The following is a 21,442-nucleotide window of genomic DNA, read 5'->3' as shown; positions in this document are numbered from 1 at the left end:
TGGCTCTCTCTGGGATGCTCTGCTACAGTATATATATTTATATATATATATATACATACACACACATGCACACACTGTATATACTGTATATATAAAATGATCTGCCTGGAGTTCAGCTTAAAGACAGTGAAATGCAATTTTACAAGACCCTGTCATAACTGTATCAGAGACTTACATTGTTTCAACAGCCTCAAAGGAAATGTGGTTATTGACACTTTGCTAAAGAAGGTAGCACTGATGTGGCTTAATTTGGTTTACACAGACTGTTGCTTATTGGCACATTGGTAATGTGCGCCATATTTTTGTAATACAACTGTAGGTAAATATGAATTGTGTTGGTAGAAATCAAGGGTGAAGGAGCATTTACCAATGATTCTAACACTGAAATGATATAGAAATAATTTGTTCAATGTGGACCTTTTATGGATGTAGCACTACCCCGAAGGAGCCACTGGTAAAGGTGGTCCTCTCAAAAACCTCAGCCCCAGTGACACTCCAGGCTTAGTATACAGACATACTTTTTACAATTTTACAGAGTAATCGCAGACAGCAGCATTGGTACCCAGCTATAATGCTATTATCAGGAATGCAAGCACCAGACCAATTAGTAAAACACACGGAATAAATGTATATAAAATTAAGTGGGTAAAGGCAAGTAGAGGTACGGGTTGAAATTAATAACAATGGTAGTAATACAATTAAGATACAGGATAATTATGAGTAACTGGGCTCAGGTTTTACCAGTCAGCTTAAACTGCAACAGAATTTTCTAGACTAACATAAGGGCAGCCAGAAATGGATAGTATAAACCCCCGAAGGCTATGCTGCCTTAAACTGTAAAGTGATTTTGCCAGGTCCAAGTCTGCCTGCAGGACTTCAGTGTTCCAGGAAGGTAAAAGTTGCTAACGTCTATGCAAATACTATGATACATGAAAAAATATTCTCCAAAAAAGGAAGAAAAATTTTTTATTTCTACTGGTGTTCTTTGGGCCCTTTCAGTTGTGCACTAATGGTGATACTGAGTGGCCTCCATATACTCCCAGTTCAAGAAGGGGACTTGAGATAGAGCTCATGCAGAAATATCTTGAATAAGGCTTAATAGTAATGAAAAATTCAAGCAACAAGTGCAGGGAGGATGTAAATGAATCTGAGTTAATAGGGTAATCTAAGCCCTTGTACACATGGTCGGAGATTCCGACGGAATGTGTCCGATTGGAGCGTTTTGTCGGATATTCTGACTGTGTGTGGTCTGCATCGGACTGTTTCCGTCAGAATATCCGTCGGACCAAATTTTCCAACTTGCCGGAAATATTTTCAGACAAAATGCTCCGATCGGACATACTGCGATCATGTGTAGAGAATTCCGATCGGACAAAGTGCCACGCATGCTCAGATCAAAGTCCTACATCAAAGCTATTGGCTACTAGCCTGAAAGTAGTCCCATCGTAACGAAATTACGTCATCACGTTCTGAAAGATCGGATTTTCCAACAACTTTGTCCAACCGTGTGTATGCAACAGTTTCGGACAAGATCCGTCGGACAAAATCAGACGGATTTGGTTGTCGGAATCTCCGACCGTGTGTACAAGGGCTAAAATAGGTGATGTGGCAATGCTCAGTGGGATGCTACATAAGTATGATAGTGTCTAAGGAATCGGATGACAATTGTGTTAGCTAGAGTCTTGCTTGGTTTTATGGTGCAGAGTGTTTAGTGGGTTGGCAACCCTCTCACCAATCCTGCATTTTGGCTGTGGGTACCGACAGTGGAGGGGCCCCTCATGGATTGATGGCTTAAGACTGGTGAACCCGCTCTGTGTGGCTGAAGATGCTGCTGCTCTGGCTGCATTGAAAGGCGAGGGCCTGTGGACTTAGCACTCTAGCCTAGACATCCGCTTCCTTCCCCGGTTTGGTGCCAAGTTCCCCCCTTTAATTGGCTCCTAGGTGCGAGGAGCTTACTGAAAGAGGTTCATACTTTTCAGGATCCTGGGTGCCAGAGCCACAAACCTTCCTAGCTAGTGCAGTAAAAAGATCTACTCTCTTCCTGGCGTCTCTCAGTCTTTTGGGTTCTGTAGTTCTGATGATATCCTCCAAAGTGCAGCAGTCTCTCCAAGGGACTACATGTCCCAGTGAGCAATGCAGCAACCCATTGTCCTCCTCCACCTCCTCCTGAGTCTCAGAGTCTATCTGGATTTGAAGTTCAGAAAGTAAATTCTTGCATTATAGAGATGTCATTTTGGACTATGCCTCCCATGATCTAAGCACTCTGCACTACAGTCTATGATATTGCTTGGCTAGCTCTCTTGCTCCCTGATTGGTCCCTTGCTCTGCTACCCACCATTACTTCTGTGACTGTACTTAAGGACTGGAATTATTTGTATAAAAACATGGAGGACATCTGTCTATGAATCTACTGTGATGGCAAGAAAATGTGTATGGAATGTTTTAATATGTGATTTTAATTGAGTTTTAAAAAATAAACTTTTGATATATTTTATAGCTAAATTGACTGTGGTGGTACTGTGAAAGTGATATTAGCCCTGGTTTACCCTGGTGTGGCTTTTAAATTGTGCTACATCAGCGAGATTTCAAAGCTGCAGATCAGCGCTATTTGCACCTCCGATTTCATGGCAGCTTGTTGCAATGAAATCGGAAAAAAGCAATATAGGAATCTTTTTCAACGTCACTGGAGTGCTTTTACAAGCAGCGGGAGGGCGGTGTGTCCCCCTCCCGCCACCTTCCATGGTTGCTCAGGCTCTCACAATCAGCCAGAGTGCTTGCTGGGTGGTCAGACAGCAAACAAAGCCGTGATCGGCTTTGATTGGCTCTCTGCTATGGTAACCCGGAAGCAATGACCTGACATCACTTCTGGTTTATCTAGATGTCAACATGGCCATTTAAAAAAAATCAAAGCATTCAAAAACATCAATCTTGGTGTGCTCAAATTCTTTTAAGGGCAGAGGAGATATTTGGGGTCTTATAGACCCCAGATCTCTCCATAAAGAGTACCTGTCATATGCCTATTGCTGTCACAAGGATGTTTACATTCCTTTGACAGCAATAAAATTGATAAAAAAAAGAGAATTAAAGCAACAGCGTAAAAATAAAAAAATATATTTTAAGGTGCCCCATCCCCATATGCTTGTGCGCGTTGGTCCCGCATGCACGCAAACAACGATCGTCCCACACATGCGAGGTATTGCTGAGAACATCAGATCGTGGGCAGTAATTCTAGCGCTGGACATCCTCTATAAAACTAAAGTGGTAACTTGTAAAGGCTTTTAAAGCATCGCCAATTGGTAGTAAAATTCACTTTGTTTGTTGCCGTTGCATGGGCGTGCGCAGTTTTAAAGCGTGATATGTTTGGTATCTATTTACTCAGTGTAACATCATCTTTGATATTTTACTAAAATTTAGTTATGTATTGTGTTTTTTTGCATTCCAATTTAAAAAAGTATTTTTTCCCAAAAAACTGCATTTGAAAAACCGCTGCACAAATAACGTGTGACATAAAAATTTGCAACACCCACCAATTTATTCTCTGGGGTGGCTTAGACTGAGGCAACAGTGCAGACTATACAAGTATTTAGGCTGTACAAGGGTTTAGGCAGTACCAGGGTTCAAAAGCTTATTGGAAGATGTCCATGGCTGATTTTTCCCCTCTGTTGTCACTAAAGACAGGTGGGTACAATAGTTTACTCTGGCATAGAGGGTTAACGCTCCTGAAAGTTTGCAGATTCTGTCTTTAACCACTTTTGCTGTGGACTACTTGATGTGATGTGACCCCCGATTATCAATAAAAACACAGGATTTTAAGCCTTTTTCCAGTGTCTGGCTATCCAGAGTCTTTTTGCTATTGTCTGCCTTTAACCACTTTCAGACCGGACCATTTTGCTGGCTTAAGACCAGACCACTTTCTGCGATTCGGCACTGCATCGCTTTAACTGACAATTGCACGGTCGTACGACGTGGCTCCCAAACAAAATTGATGTCCTTTTTTCCCCACAAATAGAGCTTTCTTTTGGTGGTATTTGATCACCCCTGCAGTTTATATTTTTTGCGCTATAAACAAAAAAAGAGCGACAATTTTGAAAAGTTTTCCTCAGTTTAGGCCGATTGTATTCTTCTACATCTTTTTGGTTAAAAAAAAAATCGCAATAAGCGATTATTGATTGGTTTGCGCAAAATTTATAGCGTTTACAAAATAGGGGATAGTTTTATGGAATTTTTATTAATAATTTTTTTTTACTAGTAATGGCGGCGATCGGCGACTTTTATTACGACTGCGACATTATGGCAGACACATCGGACATTCTTGACACATTTTTGGGACCACTGTCATTTATACAGCAATCAGTGCTATACAAATGCACTGATTCCTGTGTAAAAGACACTGACAGTGAAGCGGTTAACCAGGGGGTGGCAGTGTAGGGGTTAAGGGTGTCCAAGGGGTGTGTTATTAACTGTGGGGGGCTGGGCTGTGTGTTAGTGAACACTGATATTTGCTCCAATCACAGGGAGCAGAAATCAGTGTCACTTGTTGCTAGGCAGAACAGGGAGATGCTGTTTACAACGGCATCTCCCCATTCTCCCTCCCCGTGAGACGATCGCGGGTATACCCGCGGCGATCGAGTCCACGGGACCCGCAACCGGACTCACGGGGGTCCCGACCGGCATGCACACACCGCTGGCGGTGCGCACGCGATGGCAGGGCGCAAATTCAACTGGACGTACCTGTACGCCAGTTTGCCTGCCCGTGCTATTCTGCCGACATACATTGTCGTACGCTGGTCAGGAACTGGTTAAATTATCCTGTGGTTTTATTGGGACATAATAGACCCTATGAGCAATTTTATACAATCTGGAGGTTATAAAAATGCCAGTAGCGTTATCTGTAGAAAGCTGTAGAAAGAGTTTTGCAGCATTTTTGCAGTAGCGTTTTTTTTGCGTTTTTGCAGTCGTTTTTTTTAGATTTTTTTTAGCAAAACTATACTACACAAAAGCTTATGGCTCAAAAGTGCTGAGGAACACAGAATAGCCTATTTTTTTTTTTGCGTTTTTAAGCTTTCATCAGTTAGAGCGTTTTTAAAGCTCCCCATAAAACCCACTAGTTCTGGGTTTTATTTCCAGACAGAAAACGCCCCTACCAAAAAAATGTTGATAACAGCCTATGTGTGCATGAAGACTAAGGCCGCGTACACACGCGCGGACTGTTCGCCCAACTTTGTCCGCTGAACAGTGTTTGGGCGGACAGTCCGCTCGTGTGTGGGCTTTCAGCGGACAGTTTCAGCGGACAGTTTGACGAACAAGGTTTTTCGGAAATTCCGTAAAACTGTCCGCTGAAACCTTGTTTGAGCGAACAGTCCGCCCGTGTGTAGGCTTGTTCGTCAAACTAAGTTCCGCGCATGCTCAGAAAGGATTTACACGCCGAAAGTTATAATGCAGTGTATAGGACGTCGTATTTTTCGTCCCGTCGTACGTGCCGTTCACGTCATCGCGCACGGTTTCAGCAAACTGTTCGTTCGTCGTGTGTGGCCATGTCCGTCCATGCTAATTTTGAGCGGACTGTTTGCCGAAACTGTTTGACGGACAAAGTTGGGCGAACAGTCCCCGCGTGTGTACGCGGCCTTAGGGTAACATGCTGGGAAGTTTACTGGCTGCAGAAAAAAAATGCCTGAAGCCAAAAACAGCCGCTGAAAAAACATCCAGCGTGCATTAGCCCTGATAATAATGTACGGCAGTATTTTACTGTTGTGAGTTTTTCTACTAATCCTTGGTGTGCGTACATTGGATGCCTACTTATGAGAGATTACAATGCTGTTAGAAACTGAGTTAAAAGTGGAATAATATATCATTATGTAATCTTGGGTGGATCTGTTTGAGCGTTTTTTGACATTCCAGAGTCAAAATAGAAGGGTGGTGGCACTGATTGATGATTTTGTTGGCAAACTTTGGTGATGGCTGAAAATAAAAGTTACATATATGTTTGGACTTTACAATTTTTTTGGACTTCACATATACAGGATATTATTTTAGGTTTTGATGCATGAATGTATATATGAATTATATTCAAACTCTCACAGGTATATTCAGCTACATATGTGAATTTACAATGCTTGAAGCGATCATGTTATTTCTGCAAAGGCCACAAAAAGCTGTTGCAAGTTCAGCTTGAGAGTTCCCCATTTCTTATCAAAATGATGCACATATGCCTAGAGTCAATCTGAGGCCAATGACTCTCATACATCACATTCAATGTTTGCTACATTGAACTGAACTTTGCAACCCCAACTAGGCAATGTCTAAGTATTTCCCTTTTTTAGTCTCACTTATTTTGCCGTTGCTGTGTCCATTTTGTGTAATTTTTTTTTCTGCAAATATTTTTGCCTGCACAGTTTTTCCTTATATTTTACCCTCTATTATATCCCTGTCTGGTGTAACAGCATGTATTAAAAACACGTGTCAAACGTTTGAATTGTAAAAAAAACATATAGTGCCAGCTATTTTGTGTATGTAAAGCAGGAATATGCAATTAGAGCACCTCCAGCTGTTGCAGAACTACAATTCCCATGAGGCATAGTAAGACTCTGACAGCCACAAGCATGACACCCAGAGGCAGAGGCATGATGGGACTTGTAGTTTTGCAACAGCTGGAGGTCCGCTAATTGCATATGCCTGATGTAAAGGGTTGAGTGCGGTGTTAACCACCCCCAGCAACCATTACTCTCAAGTCTGCTGGCGCTTAGGTTATTGTCTAGCAGGCTAGAAAATCTTCAGGGTGAGGCTAAAAGTGCCATTGTCACCTACTGGGGACAGCCCAGGTTAGTGACCTGGTGTTTGTCGCATATTCCTGGTAGCAGCTAGGATCTGACACTGCTGTTGCAGCACCAGCTACAGGGCCGTCTTTAAGGCAGGACAAAAGGGGCAGCTGCCCTGGGCCCTGTCATTGTTGTGGGGCCCAAAGCAGCTGCCTCATACTTGCCAACTATCCCAGTTTACAGTCCCTTGTCCCTTGAGGTTTTAGTCCTGTGCTGTGTCCTGATATCTCAGTGTGAAGTGCTGCTACTAATGCTGCCCAGCTCTGACCTATTGTTGTGTAAAGATGACTCACCTGCAGACCCAGTGTTTACATGTAAATAACCGACATTCATATGTAAATAGCAGTGACATGCATATGTAAATAGCTGAGGCCAACGGCATTGATATGTAAATATGGCAGCATTCATATGTATATCATGCCCCCCTGCAGTGAGGAGATGATGTGCTGTAATCTACAGCAACCAGTGATCAGTATTACTGTACAGTAATCTCTAGCAGCCAATCAACAAGCAGAAATCATGTGCTGTAACCTCTAGCAACTAATCAGTGAGCCTTAAGGAGTGCTGTAACCTCTAGCAACCAGTCAGTAAGCAGTAATGATATGCTGTAACCTCTGGCAACCAATCGCAATCGCTGCCTGATCTGATACAGTAAACTGATTTTAAGGCTAACTGCTATTTATTGTATGTCTCAGAGAAGGTGGAGAGCGAAATTGCATGGGGGGGAGGGGGCCCTATGAAAAATTTTGCCCAGGGCCCAATCAATATTAAAGACGGCCCTGACCAGCTACTGTGGGGAGCCCCTCATTTCCAGTGGGGTGACCCTTTGTTCTTGGATCCTTCCAGCTCTTTGCCTGTGTTACCAAAGTTAGCCTGGACTTAACTAGGAGGAATGCTGTTTATGAGGATAATCACAAATATAGAGTCTTTATTATGCTATGCAACCACACATAACCCTGACTGAGCCACAGCCACAATGTGTTGCATTACTGCATTTAGCAATTGATTAGTAAACTGTAAGCTACAGTTATTCCTTGCTGATCATGTGGCCAATACATTTTTAAATGAAAGTGGTTGTAAACCTCAGACATGAAATTTGAACAAAGCATATCCTTCCATGGTGTGTACTTGTCTCAATTAAAGCACTATGTGTCACTTTTGTCGGCTGCTTTGTTCCTCTGCTATCAGCATGAATCACTTTTGACAAGTTTTTTCCTGACACCAAGAAAAAAAATGGTGACAGGGGAGGGACCGCTAGCTGATTGACAGCCTTCTTCCTGTGTGCTTTGTGGAGGGAGGGGGGTGCCCCTTCCCTCCAGTCAGCTGTCAGACCTCTCCTCACTGAGCTCTGCAGAGTGTAATTTCATCTCTCTGTCCCCTTTTTTCTGAAATCTCAGAAAAGCTTAAAAGTCAGCACTTTGAATGGCTGTAGAGAAGAAAGGGCTGCAGATAGATAGGTTTACCTAATGTAGGAGGATTTGTTATTACTGGGTATTTGTAAGTGTTTACAACCAATTTAAGGCCTCATGCAAACTGGACGTTTTTAACATTACTCTTTTAACATTGCTCTTAGGGGCCTCTAGCGTTATTTTTTTGCCTCTAAATGCCCCTACATGTTAGTCTATGTGTTTAGGAGCAAGGGCATTTGGAGGCAGAAAAAAAAACCCCAGCTGCCAGCGCATCCAGGATCAGCGGTACTTTTGCAGAAAAAGCACTTGACGCATGTAAACACGTCTAAATGCATGTTAATTCTAGGTGTGTGTAGTGCTTGAGTCTTAAGTTATTTCAGTAGCCAAAATAAATTATTATTCTGGTAATTGAAATGAATGATTATTAAATTATTAATAATTAATTGATACACCTAAATGCATTGCGCATATTTAGCGTGAAGCGTTTTTTTCAGCCTAGGAGAGATGGCCAAAGCGTTCAGTGTGCATGAGGCCTACGGCTACCCCCCAAAAAAAAAACACTTTGGGGTCGATTTACTAAAACTCAAGAGTGCAAAATCTGGTGAAGCGTTTCTTAGAAACCAGTCAGCTTCTAACTTGTACTTATCCAATTAAGCTTTGGCAAAAATACCTGGAAGCTGATTGGTTTCTACACAGAGCAGCACCAAATTTTGCACTCTCCACTTTTAGTAAACCAATCCCAATGTGTCTGCATTCAAGCTAGTTTAAAAAAAAAAAAACACACAAATACATTTGTATATTTGTATCGGTAGTCAATAGCACAATTTACATTACTGTTTTCTTCCTGCAGTTTTGGTAGCAATTACTTTAATTACAAAAGTCTAATCATGCATCTTGTATCTGTGCTGAACTGCATCAACAAAATGGGGTCTCACAATTGATCGGTTTTATACTGAAATAAAAACCCTATCACACAAGATATGGGGAACACGATCAGTTTCTAAAGATATTATATCCAGTACTCATTTCAAAGCAGACTTGGAAGGAAGCAAGAAACGCGATAACTTCTTTATTGACAGGAGCACTGTGTGTCATACTGTTTGTCTGTCCTTGGAAGGAATCCCAATAAGGAAAGGTTTTTTTTTTTACCTTAAAAGAGAAGCATGGGAATTTTTTATTTTATTTTTTAGACTCATACTTACCTAGGTAGATGCAGCATCACTTCCATGCTGCATCTGTCCCCCACCGGCTCTAACACTGAGAACCGAGCAATCAAACAATGCTGATTGCCTGGTTCTCAGAGCTCCCTGAGCAGAGAGCTGTCTACTCTGCCCCCCACAGTCCCTGGCTTGCTGGGCTGTGGAGGGGATAAGTGGCTGGCTCAAGCTCTCAGTGGCTTGCTGAGAGCCTGAGCTACTTTCCAGTCCAGGGTTGTGGGTGGATCCCGATCATAGTATTGCCATCTTGCCCCAGCCTGGTACAGCTCTGTGAGATCAGCCCACTGTCTGCTGAAAAGAGTCACAGAAGTGCAGAATAAACTGCACTCCTGTGATCCACAGAAGTATAGCCAAACAAGTTTTGGTTGTACTTCTCCTAGGGTAATGTCCCATGAGAGATCTTCCATACAGGGATTTGATGCCTGCCATTCTGTCAGATGAAAAGATATTCTCTCAAACTGAGCTGAATGTTTTCCAACAACTTTGTTGCTGAGATAATGCATCATTGATCAGTTCGCTGTGAATTTTTATTATGTTTTCACATTTAAAAATCACAAGAGAGCTCTCACATGACATAAGGTTGATGTTAGATGAGTGCTTTAAAGAGGAAGTAAACCCTGATGAGTTTACTTCCTCTTTCATTCCCTGTAAAGGCAAAGCATAATGGACTACTATGCATCGCATAGTAGTCCATTATGTGTCACTTACCTGACACAGGAGCCAGCGATGTCACCGCTGTCCCCTGTAGTTCCGAGCGTCCATCTTCTTGGTGGGTCTCCGTGGGTCTCGCTGCTCTGGCGCTGTGATTCGCCGGAGCAGCGATGACGTCACTCCCGCACATGCGCACGGGAGCCGAGACTCGCGGCATTGCCGTCATCAACGATGCCCCGCTCAGTGCGCCTGCACGCCGCTGTCTACCGCGCATGCGCCGTAGATAGCGGTGCCCGTCTTCGGGAAAATATCTCCTAAACCGTATAGGTTTGGGAGATATTTCTTGGACCTACAGGTAAACCTTAATCTAGGCTTACCTGTAGGTCAAAGTGGTTTGTAAGGGTTTACAACCACTTTAAGTGCTGCATCTGACTGAATATCAGCAAATCCAGAAAATAAACAGTAGGAAATGTGTTTATATGTGTCACAATGTAATCCAATGACATGCTGCCAAAAGAGTGTGCTAGTAGTGAACCATTATTTAAAGCCTAGCTCTGGGCTCCTGTAAAATATACTGTAACTATGCACTGTGCTCTCTCCCGCACTGCATTGATTACACTGAAATATGTACAAATACTTTTATATAAATACCTTATTCCATGGTGAATGACTGGTCCCCCAAAGCTGCTGCCCTTCCCCGTTCCACTATTCACAGGCTCTCAGTGTACAATGCAGGACCCACCACCTGCATTCTAGGTGAAGACGTCCTGGCTCAGATGGTGGAATCAGAGAATGGAGAGGAAAACCAGCTGCTGGGGGAATAAGGTATTTATACTTATTCATTAACCCCTGGATGAAATTAGCATTCAACCCATCAAGATGGAGTTACTGTTTTCATGTTTTTAAAGTGGTTGTAAACCCTCACATATACCCAGTGAAGTGAACAGCCTCAGATGAGACACAGGCATGAAAGAAATCCACCTACATAGGTTTTACTTGTTTATCTGCCGTCTTCTCTACCCTACACCCCGCAAAAGGGCAAAAAAACTTTAAAAAATCTTCTGCATCTGTCTGTATCACAGAGGAGGGGGCGGAGAGGTTGCAGCTACACTGTGTGAGAGCTGATTGGAGGAAAGGAACACACCACCCCCTCCACAGAGGAACGAAGGAACATGCAGAGCTGTGTTCTGAATAGACAAGCTCATGCTTTGCAGTGACTCATGCTGATAAAAGAGGAACAAAGCACCAGAGAGAAACAACACTTAGAGCTTTGGGGAGAGATACGTAAAGACAGCAGATAGATGTGGTTCATTCAGATTTCATGACAGAGGTTTACAACCACTTTGGAGTGCCAGGAGCATAGCTTCCCAACGCTCCAATGCTGCAGACATGTGGATGGCTTTGTAAATTAGTATTTTGGATTTAATTCATTGGTTGAGAGGAAGCCATTGAAGGCATTGGCAGAGGAGTGTAACAGCAGTGTTAATTTTGTCGACTAAAACATTTAATCGACTAACTTAATACCATTTTAGTCAAATAAAATATGACTAAAACTAAAACAAATGAGATGACTAAAATGGGACTAAAACTAAAATGGCATTTTTGTCAAAAGACTAAAGTCTCGTATACACGATCAGATTTTCCACCGATAAAATCTCAGACTTTTGTCTGAAGGCGTGTGCCTGGATTCTGTCTTACATACAAACGGTACACAATTGTCGGCCAACAAACACAAACGTAGTGATGTACTAGACATGCTAAGAGCTGAAAAAGAGGATGTTCAATTGTCAGGCGCCACCCTTTGTGCTCCTTCTGCTAATTTCATGTTAGTAGAAGTTTGGTGAGTGTTGATTCACGCTTTTCATTTTGTGCTTTTTATTTCGCACTTTTCAGATTATTTCCGAACGGCTGTTCGTCAACCAGCAATGTTGCGGAATCAGAGGTGATGACGTGTTATTTATTATTGGCCTTGGAGTTACTGTATTGCTTTAAGTCCAGTCCAGGAACAGGAGGAGGAGGAGGATTTCTTGGACCAAAAATTGGTTGCTTTATTAATCGTGACCAATTATGTCATATGCCTTTGCTATGGGAGCTCCAGGAGAATAATCCGGATGTTTTTTCGGAATTATCTCCAGATGTCGGACCCCTGCTTTCACCAACTCTTGGCATTGTTGACCCCCTATATTAAGAAGCAGGACACATGCATGAGTCTTTTGTTTAATTTTTTGGTTGAATAATGATTTGATTTGGTATATTTCTATATTTTTGGATGCATAGAATGCACTGTTTGGTTAAGTTTATATTGGCAGATAGCATGTCTAATTTTAATTGTTTTCTTTTTTTAATGCACAATAAAAAAAAATTGTGTACAATAATACTTGGCTATGTGTTTTACTTTAAATGACAGTTTGGGAGTAGACAGTTACATTTTAAAAAATACAATGAAAAATGTACAAGGGACACCAATATAGTTATATCTTTGATCTTGAAAACACAGGATAATGGTGCTGTGGTAACTTGCACCAAAACAAATAAAAAAATAACAAGCATAATAATATTACTGTTGATCTCACTAGAAAAGAAAAGCCTTTGAAAAATCATTTGCAATAATTCCACCAGTATCAGCAGCAAAGCAGTTTCATTATTACCACATTAAAAAAGAAGAGAATGTGCGCCGCATTTCGAGATTTCATAATTTGCCACATCACGAATGTTAATTCTCCATTACGAAAGCTAGTTTACAAGACCGACCACTTCTGGTTCGTCCTTGCTTCTGAGCATGCGTGATTGTACTTTGGACTTTTGTCCGACAGACTCGCGTGCACGTGCTCGGAAAATCCGACAACAGACATTTGTCCGGGGAAAATTTTAAAGCCTGCCATCCAACATTTGTCTGTGGAAAAATCAAACAAAAATTGTCCGATGGAGCGTACAAACAGTCGGATTTTCCACCAACAGCCTGTCATTACACAATTCCCTTTGGAAAATCCGATCGTGTGTATGAGGCTTAAGACTAAAACTAAATTGAAATTTAATGTCAAAATGAACACTGGTCTGTAGTGCATGTTCATACCTTAATACCATAAATAATAACATATTAGATTTTTTCACTCCAGCAGTATATAATGAGTTTGCAAATTGTAGAGAAATGCTTAAACAATTTAACTCTACCCATTAGATTTTAGATGACTAAAATTAGTTTTAGTCGACTAAGATGTACTGGAGATTTAGTCACTTAAATAAGATTAAACCTAAAACAATTGCAGAAGACTAAAATGTGACTAAAACTAAAATGCCATTTTATTCTTAAGACCAAAACTAAAACTAAATCTACATTGAAATTTGCTACCAAAAAATTAACACTGGGTAACAGACACTGAACACACTGCAAAATGGATTCAAATCACAGTGCATCAGTGCGAACCCAGGCTTACTGGGGAAGACACAGTATAATTGTATTATCAGATCTTACCTCTAGTATACTTTGTAGCTCTTCAACGTAAACACGCTCTGTTTCTATCAGCTCATTAATTATATGGCTGTAAACACAAGAAGAAGTTCTTTATTAGAGAAAAAAACTATATTTATACTTTAAAAATAAAAAGGAATCAAAATGCAATTAATAAATGTGTAGAATATGAATTTGTTGTATTAAATGTTCATTACATTTCTACCAAAAGATAAGCTTCATTTGTGGACTATAAAATTAAATGATCAGGAATATTTCTCTGGGCTCTGTTCCAATTTTAAGCTACACAATTGAATGAAAACATTTGATACATATTGTGGGAACAAGACATTTTAAATTGATTAAGTCATAAAGATGATGGACTGACATCTTGTAGAAATATATACATTATGTAATTCGTGGAAGAAGAGCTGTATAATGTTAAAATCTGTGTCAGGTCCTAAAAAAAATACCTATGTTGGATGCCACTTCCTGGAGGTGCTTCATCACCATCTCCTTGAGGATCAAGAAATCCTTTTTCCAAATGTATAATGAGTTGGGGGGGGGGGGGGGGGGGGATGCGGTGGCTGCATTCATTTTATTTATTTATTTTACTTTTTCCAATCTTGGTGATCTGGCCAGTAATACACCTCCTGTATTAGAGTCCTCCCTCTCCCTTCTGGATAAGGGAGCACAGGAGGCACAGCAGGCTCTGTACAATTCGTACATTCGGAAGCATGCGAAATACGCATTTCTATGCTTCCGAATTGTATACGAAATTTAGTTGACGAATTTCGGATCCAAATTCCGTTACAACGGAAACGTGACTGGTGTTTTGCTGACCAATCAGAGGTTTTCTTCTGCTGCTGAGTGAGGGTTGGGAAAATTACCTTTTTTTAATATGGGAGTGGGAGACTGGTACTATGGGAGATTCAGAATTGGACAAAATAAGAATGTTCATTAATATCATTTTATTATTATCATAATCATTACGATTAATCGTTATGATGAAGTTAAAAACCCAGGAAGTCAGCATAGCACAGGGATGGTGGGAGCCCCTCAAAAAGAGCACAGCACAGGGATGGTGGGAGCCCCTCATAATGAGCACAGCACAGGGATGTGGGAGCCACTCATAATGAGCACAGCAGGGGTAAAGCCCCAGGAGGAAGTCAGCACAGCACAGAGATGGTTGGAGCCCTTCATAATGAGTCAACGACTGCCATATTGAGAAATAGTGATGGCCGAACGGTTCGCCCGGCGGTCGTTTCGTGGCGAATTTCGGCTGTTCGCGATTCGCCCGATCGGCGGACTATTGCCGCCATTCGCCCGGCGGACTTCCGTGTTTACTGTGTAAAAGAACTTTGACCTATGATGACACATCCATCATGGGGTACAGGACAGCCAATTGAGACATTACAGCACATGGACACTTGGACATTCCCCCTAACTTATAAATACACCCGATCCGGCGGCCATTTTACATTCTTTCTTCTGTCACTATAAGGAGAGGTTGCTGTGTGGAGCAGGGAGAGATTGCAGTGACCCAAATCGCTAGCTATTTGGTACACAAAAGTTCTTTTCAGGACTGGTATAGGTGTTAGGTGTAGTTCAGGATAGGCAGTGCAGTGCTAGTGATTGTTGCAGCAGCCTGAGTGTCTTTTGTCAGTTTAGAGAAAGGGACAGGACGGTGTGTGCTGCAGGGAGAGTCAGTTTAATCATTAGCTGTTACTATCAGGTCCACAAAAGTGCTATTCCAGTAACCAGTTATTGTTCCAGCAGCCTCTGTTTTGTCAGTTTATATAGGGACAGGCAGGAAGCTGTGTGTGAGGCAGTGAGGGTCAGTTTAATCAGTGGCTGTTACTATATTAGGTCCACAAAGGTTCTTTTCAGGACTGGTATCAGTGGTATGGTAATAGGCTTTTACACGTATAATATTCTTTCTTCCAAATATAGAAAGAATATTATACTTGACTGCTCCCCTTCTGCTGCAATCTGCTAATCAGTCACAACCTACTTGTTCCACAAAGGTCCTTATAAGGACTGGTAAGGTCTAGGGTGCTACAGTACATAGGGTTGAGTGAAGTACAGTCTGCTATTCTATAAGGACTGGTATAGGTCCACAATACATAGGGTTGAGGTGCACTACTGCTGACCGCTGCCCTATACTGCAGCAGTCCTTCATCAGTATAGGGACTGACGTACAGTCTGCTAATCGGTCACACACAACCTACTTGTTCCACAAAGGTCCTTATAAGGACTGGTAACCTGGTGTAGCGTGCTACAGTACATAAGGTTGAGTGAGGTACAGTCTGCTATTCTATAAGGACTGGTATAGGTCCACAATACATAGGGTTGAGGTGCACTACTGCTGACCGCTGCCCTATACTGCAGCAGTCCTTTATCAGTATAGGGACTGACTTAAAGTCTGCTAATCAGTCACACACAACCTACTTGTTCCACAAAGGTCTTTATAAGGACTGGTAAGGCATAGGGTACTACAGTACATAGGGTTGAGTGAGGTACAGTCTGCTATTCTATAAGGACTGGTATAGGTCCACAATACATAGGGTTGAGGTGCACTACTGCTGACCGCTGCCCTATACTGCAGCAGTCCTTCATCAGTATAGGGACTGACGTACAGTCTGCTAATCAGTCACACACAACCTACTTGTTCCACAAAGGTCCTTATAAGGACTGGTAACCTGGTGTAGCGTGCTACAGTACATAGGGTTGAGTGAGGTACAGTCTGCTATTCTATAAGGCCATGGTGCTCTTGTACTATAGATTGGTACAATTTCTTGTTCTCTAAGAGGGAGTTATTTAACCTCCAGAGGGGGGGTGGTGTACTACGAAGAGTATCATCATATTCCATACTGATTGGAGCATGGTCCGACCAAGAAATTGTACCAATGTCAGCACAGATAACATTTTGTAAGGACATTTTATCGGTTAAGAAAAAATCTATACGTGAATAAGAGGCATCGGCTGCCGACAGCAAAGTAAAGTCCTTCTCCAAGCCATGAAAGCATCGCCATATGTCAAAGAGTTCATATTTGCGCAAAAGTGGAGCTATGGAATGCTCGATTCTTCTCGTGTGGGTAGTGGGGTCCATGTCCGGATTAAGAATGGTATTAAAGTCTCCGCCAAGTACTGTGCCTTGTTTTTCTTCCAAGGCTTGTGTAAGTAATGGATTTAGGAATCTCCTTTGTTTCACATTCGGAGCATAGAGGTTAACAAATGTGAAAGTTGCTTGATCTCACAGATAAGGATAAGGTAACGTCCCTGAGGGTCTGCTATTGTACGATGGCAATGAGAGCTCCACAGGTCTTTTTTTGGGGCGTTGGTCAAATACACGTGGGGGAAATTTTGAAAGTTCAGTCTAGGACATTTATTGACGGTAAAATGCGTTTCCTGAGCAAAGATGATGTCTGCTTAAAGGGAACGAGCTTCTTTTATCAGGGCAGAACGCTTAAATGGGCTATTAAGACCCAACGTGGTAAGGGAGATAATTTTCAAGGGCATGGTTGGTATTGGATCTCAGTTATTAAGTCGCCATGGATTATTGGATCGTGCGGGAAGGAGAAATGGACTGTGTACCTGGCATGGGTTAGGTTCATCACTGGGGCAGCCACTTGGTAGGAACCAGAATGATTCTTCCTGTTAGGCTGGATATGTGTTTGGCAGGTTGACGCAATAGTATGATCGTCAGAATCCATGTGGAGAGTCTTTCAGCGGAATCTTTAGCTTCCAGTGCGGTGGCTAGGGGAGAGGGAGGAGTCAAAACTATAGAAAGGTGAAAGAGGAAGGTGAAAAACACATGTAAGAAATTCCTGCTAATGCAGGCAATATGGCCAGCCGAGGCTGCTGTCGGGTCGTGGTTAAAGAGCAAACAGTGCGCGCACTGCACTGATAAAGTGAGTAGGGCCAAGTAGGCGAGTTAGCTCCTGACCTCACATCAGGGTAAAGTGGTGATGGTGACAGGTAGAGCTTCTCGATGCTTGTGCCACAGCTCTTTAGGTCCAGTCAGCTTGCAGATGTTCAGGTGTAGGTTGTACTGGGATCTGCGTTTCAGGTGGGAAAAGTTGCCACTGTTTAAACAGCTGGATACCTTTTTCCACACTGTAGATAGGATATAACTTGCCGTTCCAAGTAACCAGCAATTTAGTAAGGAATCCCCAGCGATACATGATGTTTTTGTTACGCAGGATTTTAGTAAGCGTGAGAAGCTTTTACTGTTTAGCGCAGTTTGTTGTGATATATCCGTGTAGAGGGAGATACCAAGGAATTCCTCCGGGACTACCGGGCTCTGCTTGGCCCCCTTCATGACCCGCTCCTTCACGTGGTAGTAGTGGATACGGGCAAGGGTATCCCTGGGCGCAGTGTCAGGTAAAAACTTGGGTTTGGGTATGCGGTGTGCTCTATCAACACAGAGCTCAATGTCACTCAGCGTTGGAGTCAGAGCTTTCATAAGGCGTTGCACAAAGCTAATGAGCTCATTAGGGGGTACGGTTTCAGGAATGCCTCTGAATTTGATATTATTTCTTCTGGAGCGGTCATCCAGGTCTGCCATTTTGTTTTGGAGGTGTTGGAGTTCCGAATCCTGGTCCACATAAGCGTCCACAAGATTGTTGTGTGTTGTGTAGAGCTCCGCCATTTTCATTTCCAAATGCTGGATTTTCCCTGTATGCGTCTGAACTACATCGTTTAACGGGGCCAGCATATCAGTAAAGTCGCTATGGAGCGTTCTCCTGAGCGACAGCAACATGTTTTTCATTGTGCTCTCTGAAAGTGGTTGGTCTGTAGCTGGGAATGCCTCTATCAGGGTCTCCTGTGGAGAAGCTAGTGGCGCGGCCTGCTGGGCGGCTTGCTGCGGCCTGGGAGAGGAGTCATCATCATCCCTGCGTACTCTGGTTTTGGCTGGACTGAGCGTGGTGGGGTAGAGGGTGGGGAGAAATCCCATGTTCTTTTAACTGTGCGGTATGTTGTTCCCCTGCAGCCGCGTACAGTGAATCTGTACGGGCCGCGCTTCTGGAGCTCGCGCTGGCGCCATTTTGCCTACTTTGCAGAGGACCCGCCGGGTAGAAGTCCGTGAGTCGCTGCGGGTGCTTATTCCCCTTCCTTCTTTTAGACATCTCTCCCCCTGTGTTCCGCCGTGCTGGGCAAGTCGTTTAAGCCGTTTAGTTGCTCTGTCTGCCGTCATTGTGAGCCTCTATAGCTGTGAGGTAACAGGAGCTCCTATTCAAGCAGCCATCTCCGTCGCCGGCCGTGGAACAAAACAAATTTATTGACGGCACAAGTCTACTTGTTGGATCACCAGATGAAAATAGAAGAAATAAAGGCTAAAAAAGAAAACTAATGCAACCATCACATCTGAGAATGTGTGAGCTACAATATAATAAATGTTTGTTTTTGGTTTTAATACGGTTTTAAATCAGGAAGAGCTTGAATGAATGAAGTTGAGGTATGGCATTTTTTATTATATTGCTTCAACTTGGACCAATATAATTATGTACTGTATGTGCCTTGCCTGTGGGACCCCCATAGAAGCTGGCCTACCCACTACAGGCTGCCTACAAACAACTAAAGGAAGGAGGGACGTGTGTAAGACCAGTCACCCTGTACAAGCAGAGATAAGTAGCAGGAACTGGTCGTTTTTACAAGAAGCTCCTACACAGTGGCAATGTTTTACATTTAATTACTGCACAGATCTGGAAGAAATATACAATGTACACCAATATTCAAACATGATACACATGCCTCTTGTATTTGGACATTTTTTTTCATCCTGAAGTTACACTTGTGTTTTGCTTTTGCGGCGCACCAAAAAGATCTAAAAATGTTCACGCCACACCGAAAAAGATTTGATAATTTTTGTGGTGAAGAACATATTTATTTATACATATATATATATATATATATATATATATATATATATATATATATATATATATATTTAATTTTAAGTTTATTGTGAAGGATGTGCCTGCTTTCCAGAGAAAATCAGATTAAAGTGATGGTAATCTTTGTATTTTTGCTTGCTTCCTTGCTTTTTCATTTAACAGTTTCTCTTTCAAAGTTCCAGACTTGATTAGGTATTTCCCCATTGCTAAACAATGAACAAACTTTATTTATAAGCATCAAAGTTGGAATGGAATGATCCCTGTTATTATAATATAATTAGATCGATTGAGTTCTCCCGAGATCTCACACAAGTCTCGTGTTACGAAAGAAACCAATGAATGACAGACTGACAGAGGTCGCGTTTTTAAATATGTTACTTTAACTTTTGCGACATTGAATTACCATTTAATTTTTCAATAGGTTCAAGGTTTGAAAATTCTAGCAATTTCAAATATTTTTCAAAATTCCCGTGGCACACCTGCAAATGGCACACAGTTTGAGAAGCACTGAGATCGATACTCTGTGTGGGTTGGTAAGTACCATTTGGGCTCATGCTCACAGGTGTATAGCACAGCGTTTCTCAACTCCAGTCCTCAAGGCGCCCCAACAGGCCATGTTTTCAGGCTCACCATTATTTTGCACAGGTGATTTTATCAGTTTCACTACCTTAGTAATTACCATAGCCATTTCATCAGAGGGAAATCCTGAAAACATGACCTGTTGGGGCGCCTTGAGGACTGGAGTTGAGAAACACTGGTATATCATATTCCAGCATATTTTAAGTAGTGAGTAAAGCTACCTATAGAAGTCAATGGCTGTATGTGTCTATAAACGCTTATATGCAAGTACCTTTAGAAACACATGTGGAAGAACAATTCTGGACACAGAAATTTGCATCCAGAGCTGTATGTCAGTATGCATACACATATTTACACATGTTTAAACATGTTTACACAGGCACTTGCGTACATATGTATAGCCACATACAGCCATTGACCTCTACAGGTGACTGTATGCAGCACCTGGGGGCAACTTGATGGGTAAATACACGTGAATGTACTGTACACAACATGACCATGTGTGTGAGCCCTTACTATGTCTGCATAGTACCGTCTAGCTTTATTTCAAACCACTTGATTGCCTGGACACATTTATAACTAAATTTCTTTCCCCATCGGTCTGGACCTATGCCTTCTTATCTAGATTGTTTGCTATTGGATTAGTTGGCTTGTATTATTTCATATAAAATGGACGCGTGTGCGTGGTTTCAAAACATGCACCCCAAAATATAATCAGCTTACAAAAGGAATTGCCTACACTTAATAATCTGCCACTATCTGTCTAACACTGTACACTATAGTATTAGCATTATATTTTTGCTAAAAAATTGGTATGCAGTAGTTGGAAAAAAAAGGAATATTGTATACAACTTTTTTCAACAAATAAGTAAAATCAGCAAGTCTTTTGAGAACAATGCTTTGGCCATTACAGATTAGAGTGACTATTGTATGAATTAGTCTGTATTTGCTATAGAACAGTTAGGGAAAAGAATAAAAGAGGCCCTGAAACATTAGATGTGTTTTGGCAAAGGTCCGACCTCCAAAGGATATTCATTAACAAGACTGGAACTTAGACATGCACAGATATGCATGCAGACACTCAGGGCATTGCTGTTATCTAAAGAAACAGGAAACTATTGTCCAGAGCACTCTGTTGACAGAAAACATACCCATGGACACTTCAATAATTGTCCAATCCTTCAATAATCCCTGTATGCTTTGTCATACATACTGTATACCTATTCCAACTCCACCAATGTACTTCTGTTGCTAGTTCTACAGTCTTCTTGTGAGCTATAGATGATTTAAAGGGCAACTTCACTCCCCTCTTTACATTTTCTTACCCTCTTTGTCTACAAACACATGCTCACCCGCCCAGCAAATTCAGCAGTGTCTGGTATTAGCCGCCACTCTTTCTAATGCCCTATACATACGGTCGGAC

The 21,442-nt window shown here is 42.0% G+C and overlaps 1 protein-coding gene across 5 annotated transcripts in view; it reads right to left on the bottom strand.

Annotated features, from left to right (window-relative positions):
- Positions 1-21,442, bottom strand: part of MCF2L2 (MCF.2 cell line derived transforming sequence-like 2) — a 493,994-nt gene that overhangs the window by 172,392 nt on the left and 300,160 nt on the right. For all 5 annotated transcript variants that reach the window (XM_077487886.1, XM_077487887.1, XM_077487884.1 and 2 more), the window contains exon 16: positions 13,565-13,631. In XM_077487886.1, the coding sequence (XP_077344012.1) occupies positions 13,565-13,631 (67 nt within the window). The remainder of the gene's footprint in view (positions 1-13,564; positions 13,632-21,442) is intronic.

This window comes from Lithobates pipiens, unplaced genomic scaffold, assembly GCF_037356315.1.
Source record: "Lithobates pipiens isolate NorthernLeopardFrog02 unplaced genomic scaffold, aLitPip1_a1.2 Scaffold_18, whole genome shotgun sequence".
NCBI lineage: Eukaryota > Metazoa > Chordata > Amphibia > Anura > Ranidae > Lithobates > Lithobates pipiens.
Note: the sequence above shows the minus strand (reverse complement) of the source record. Positions and strands in the feature narration are given on the sequence as shown.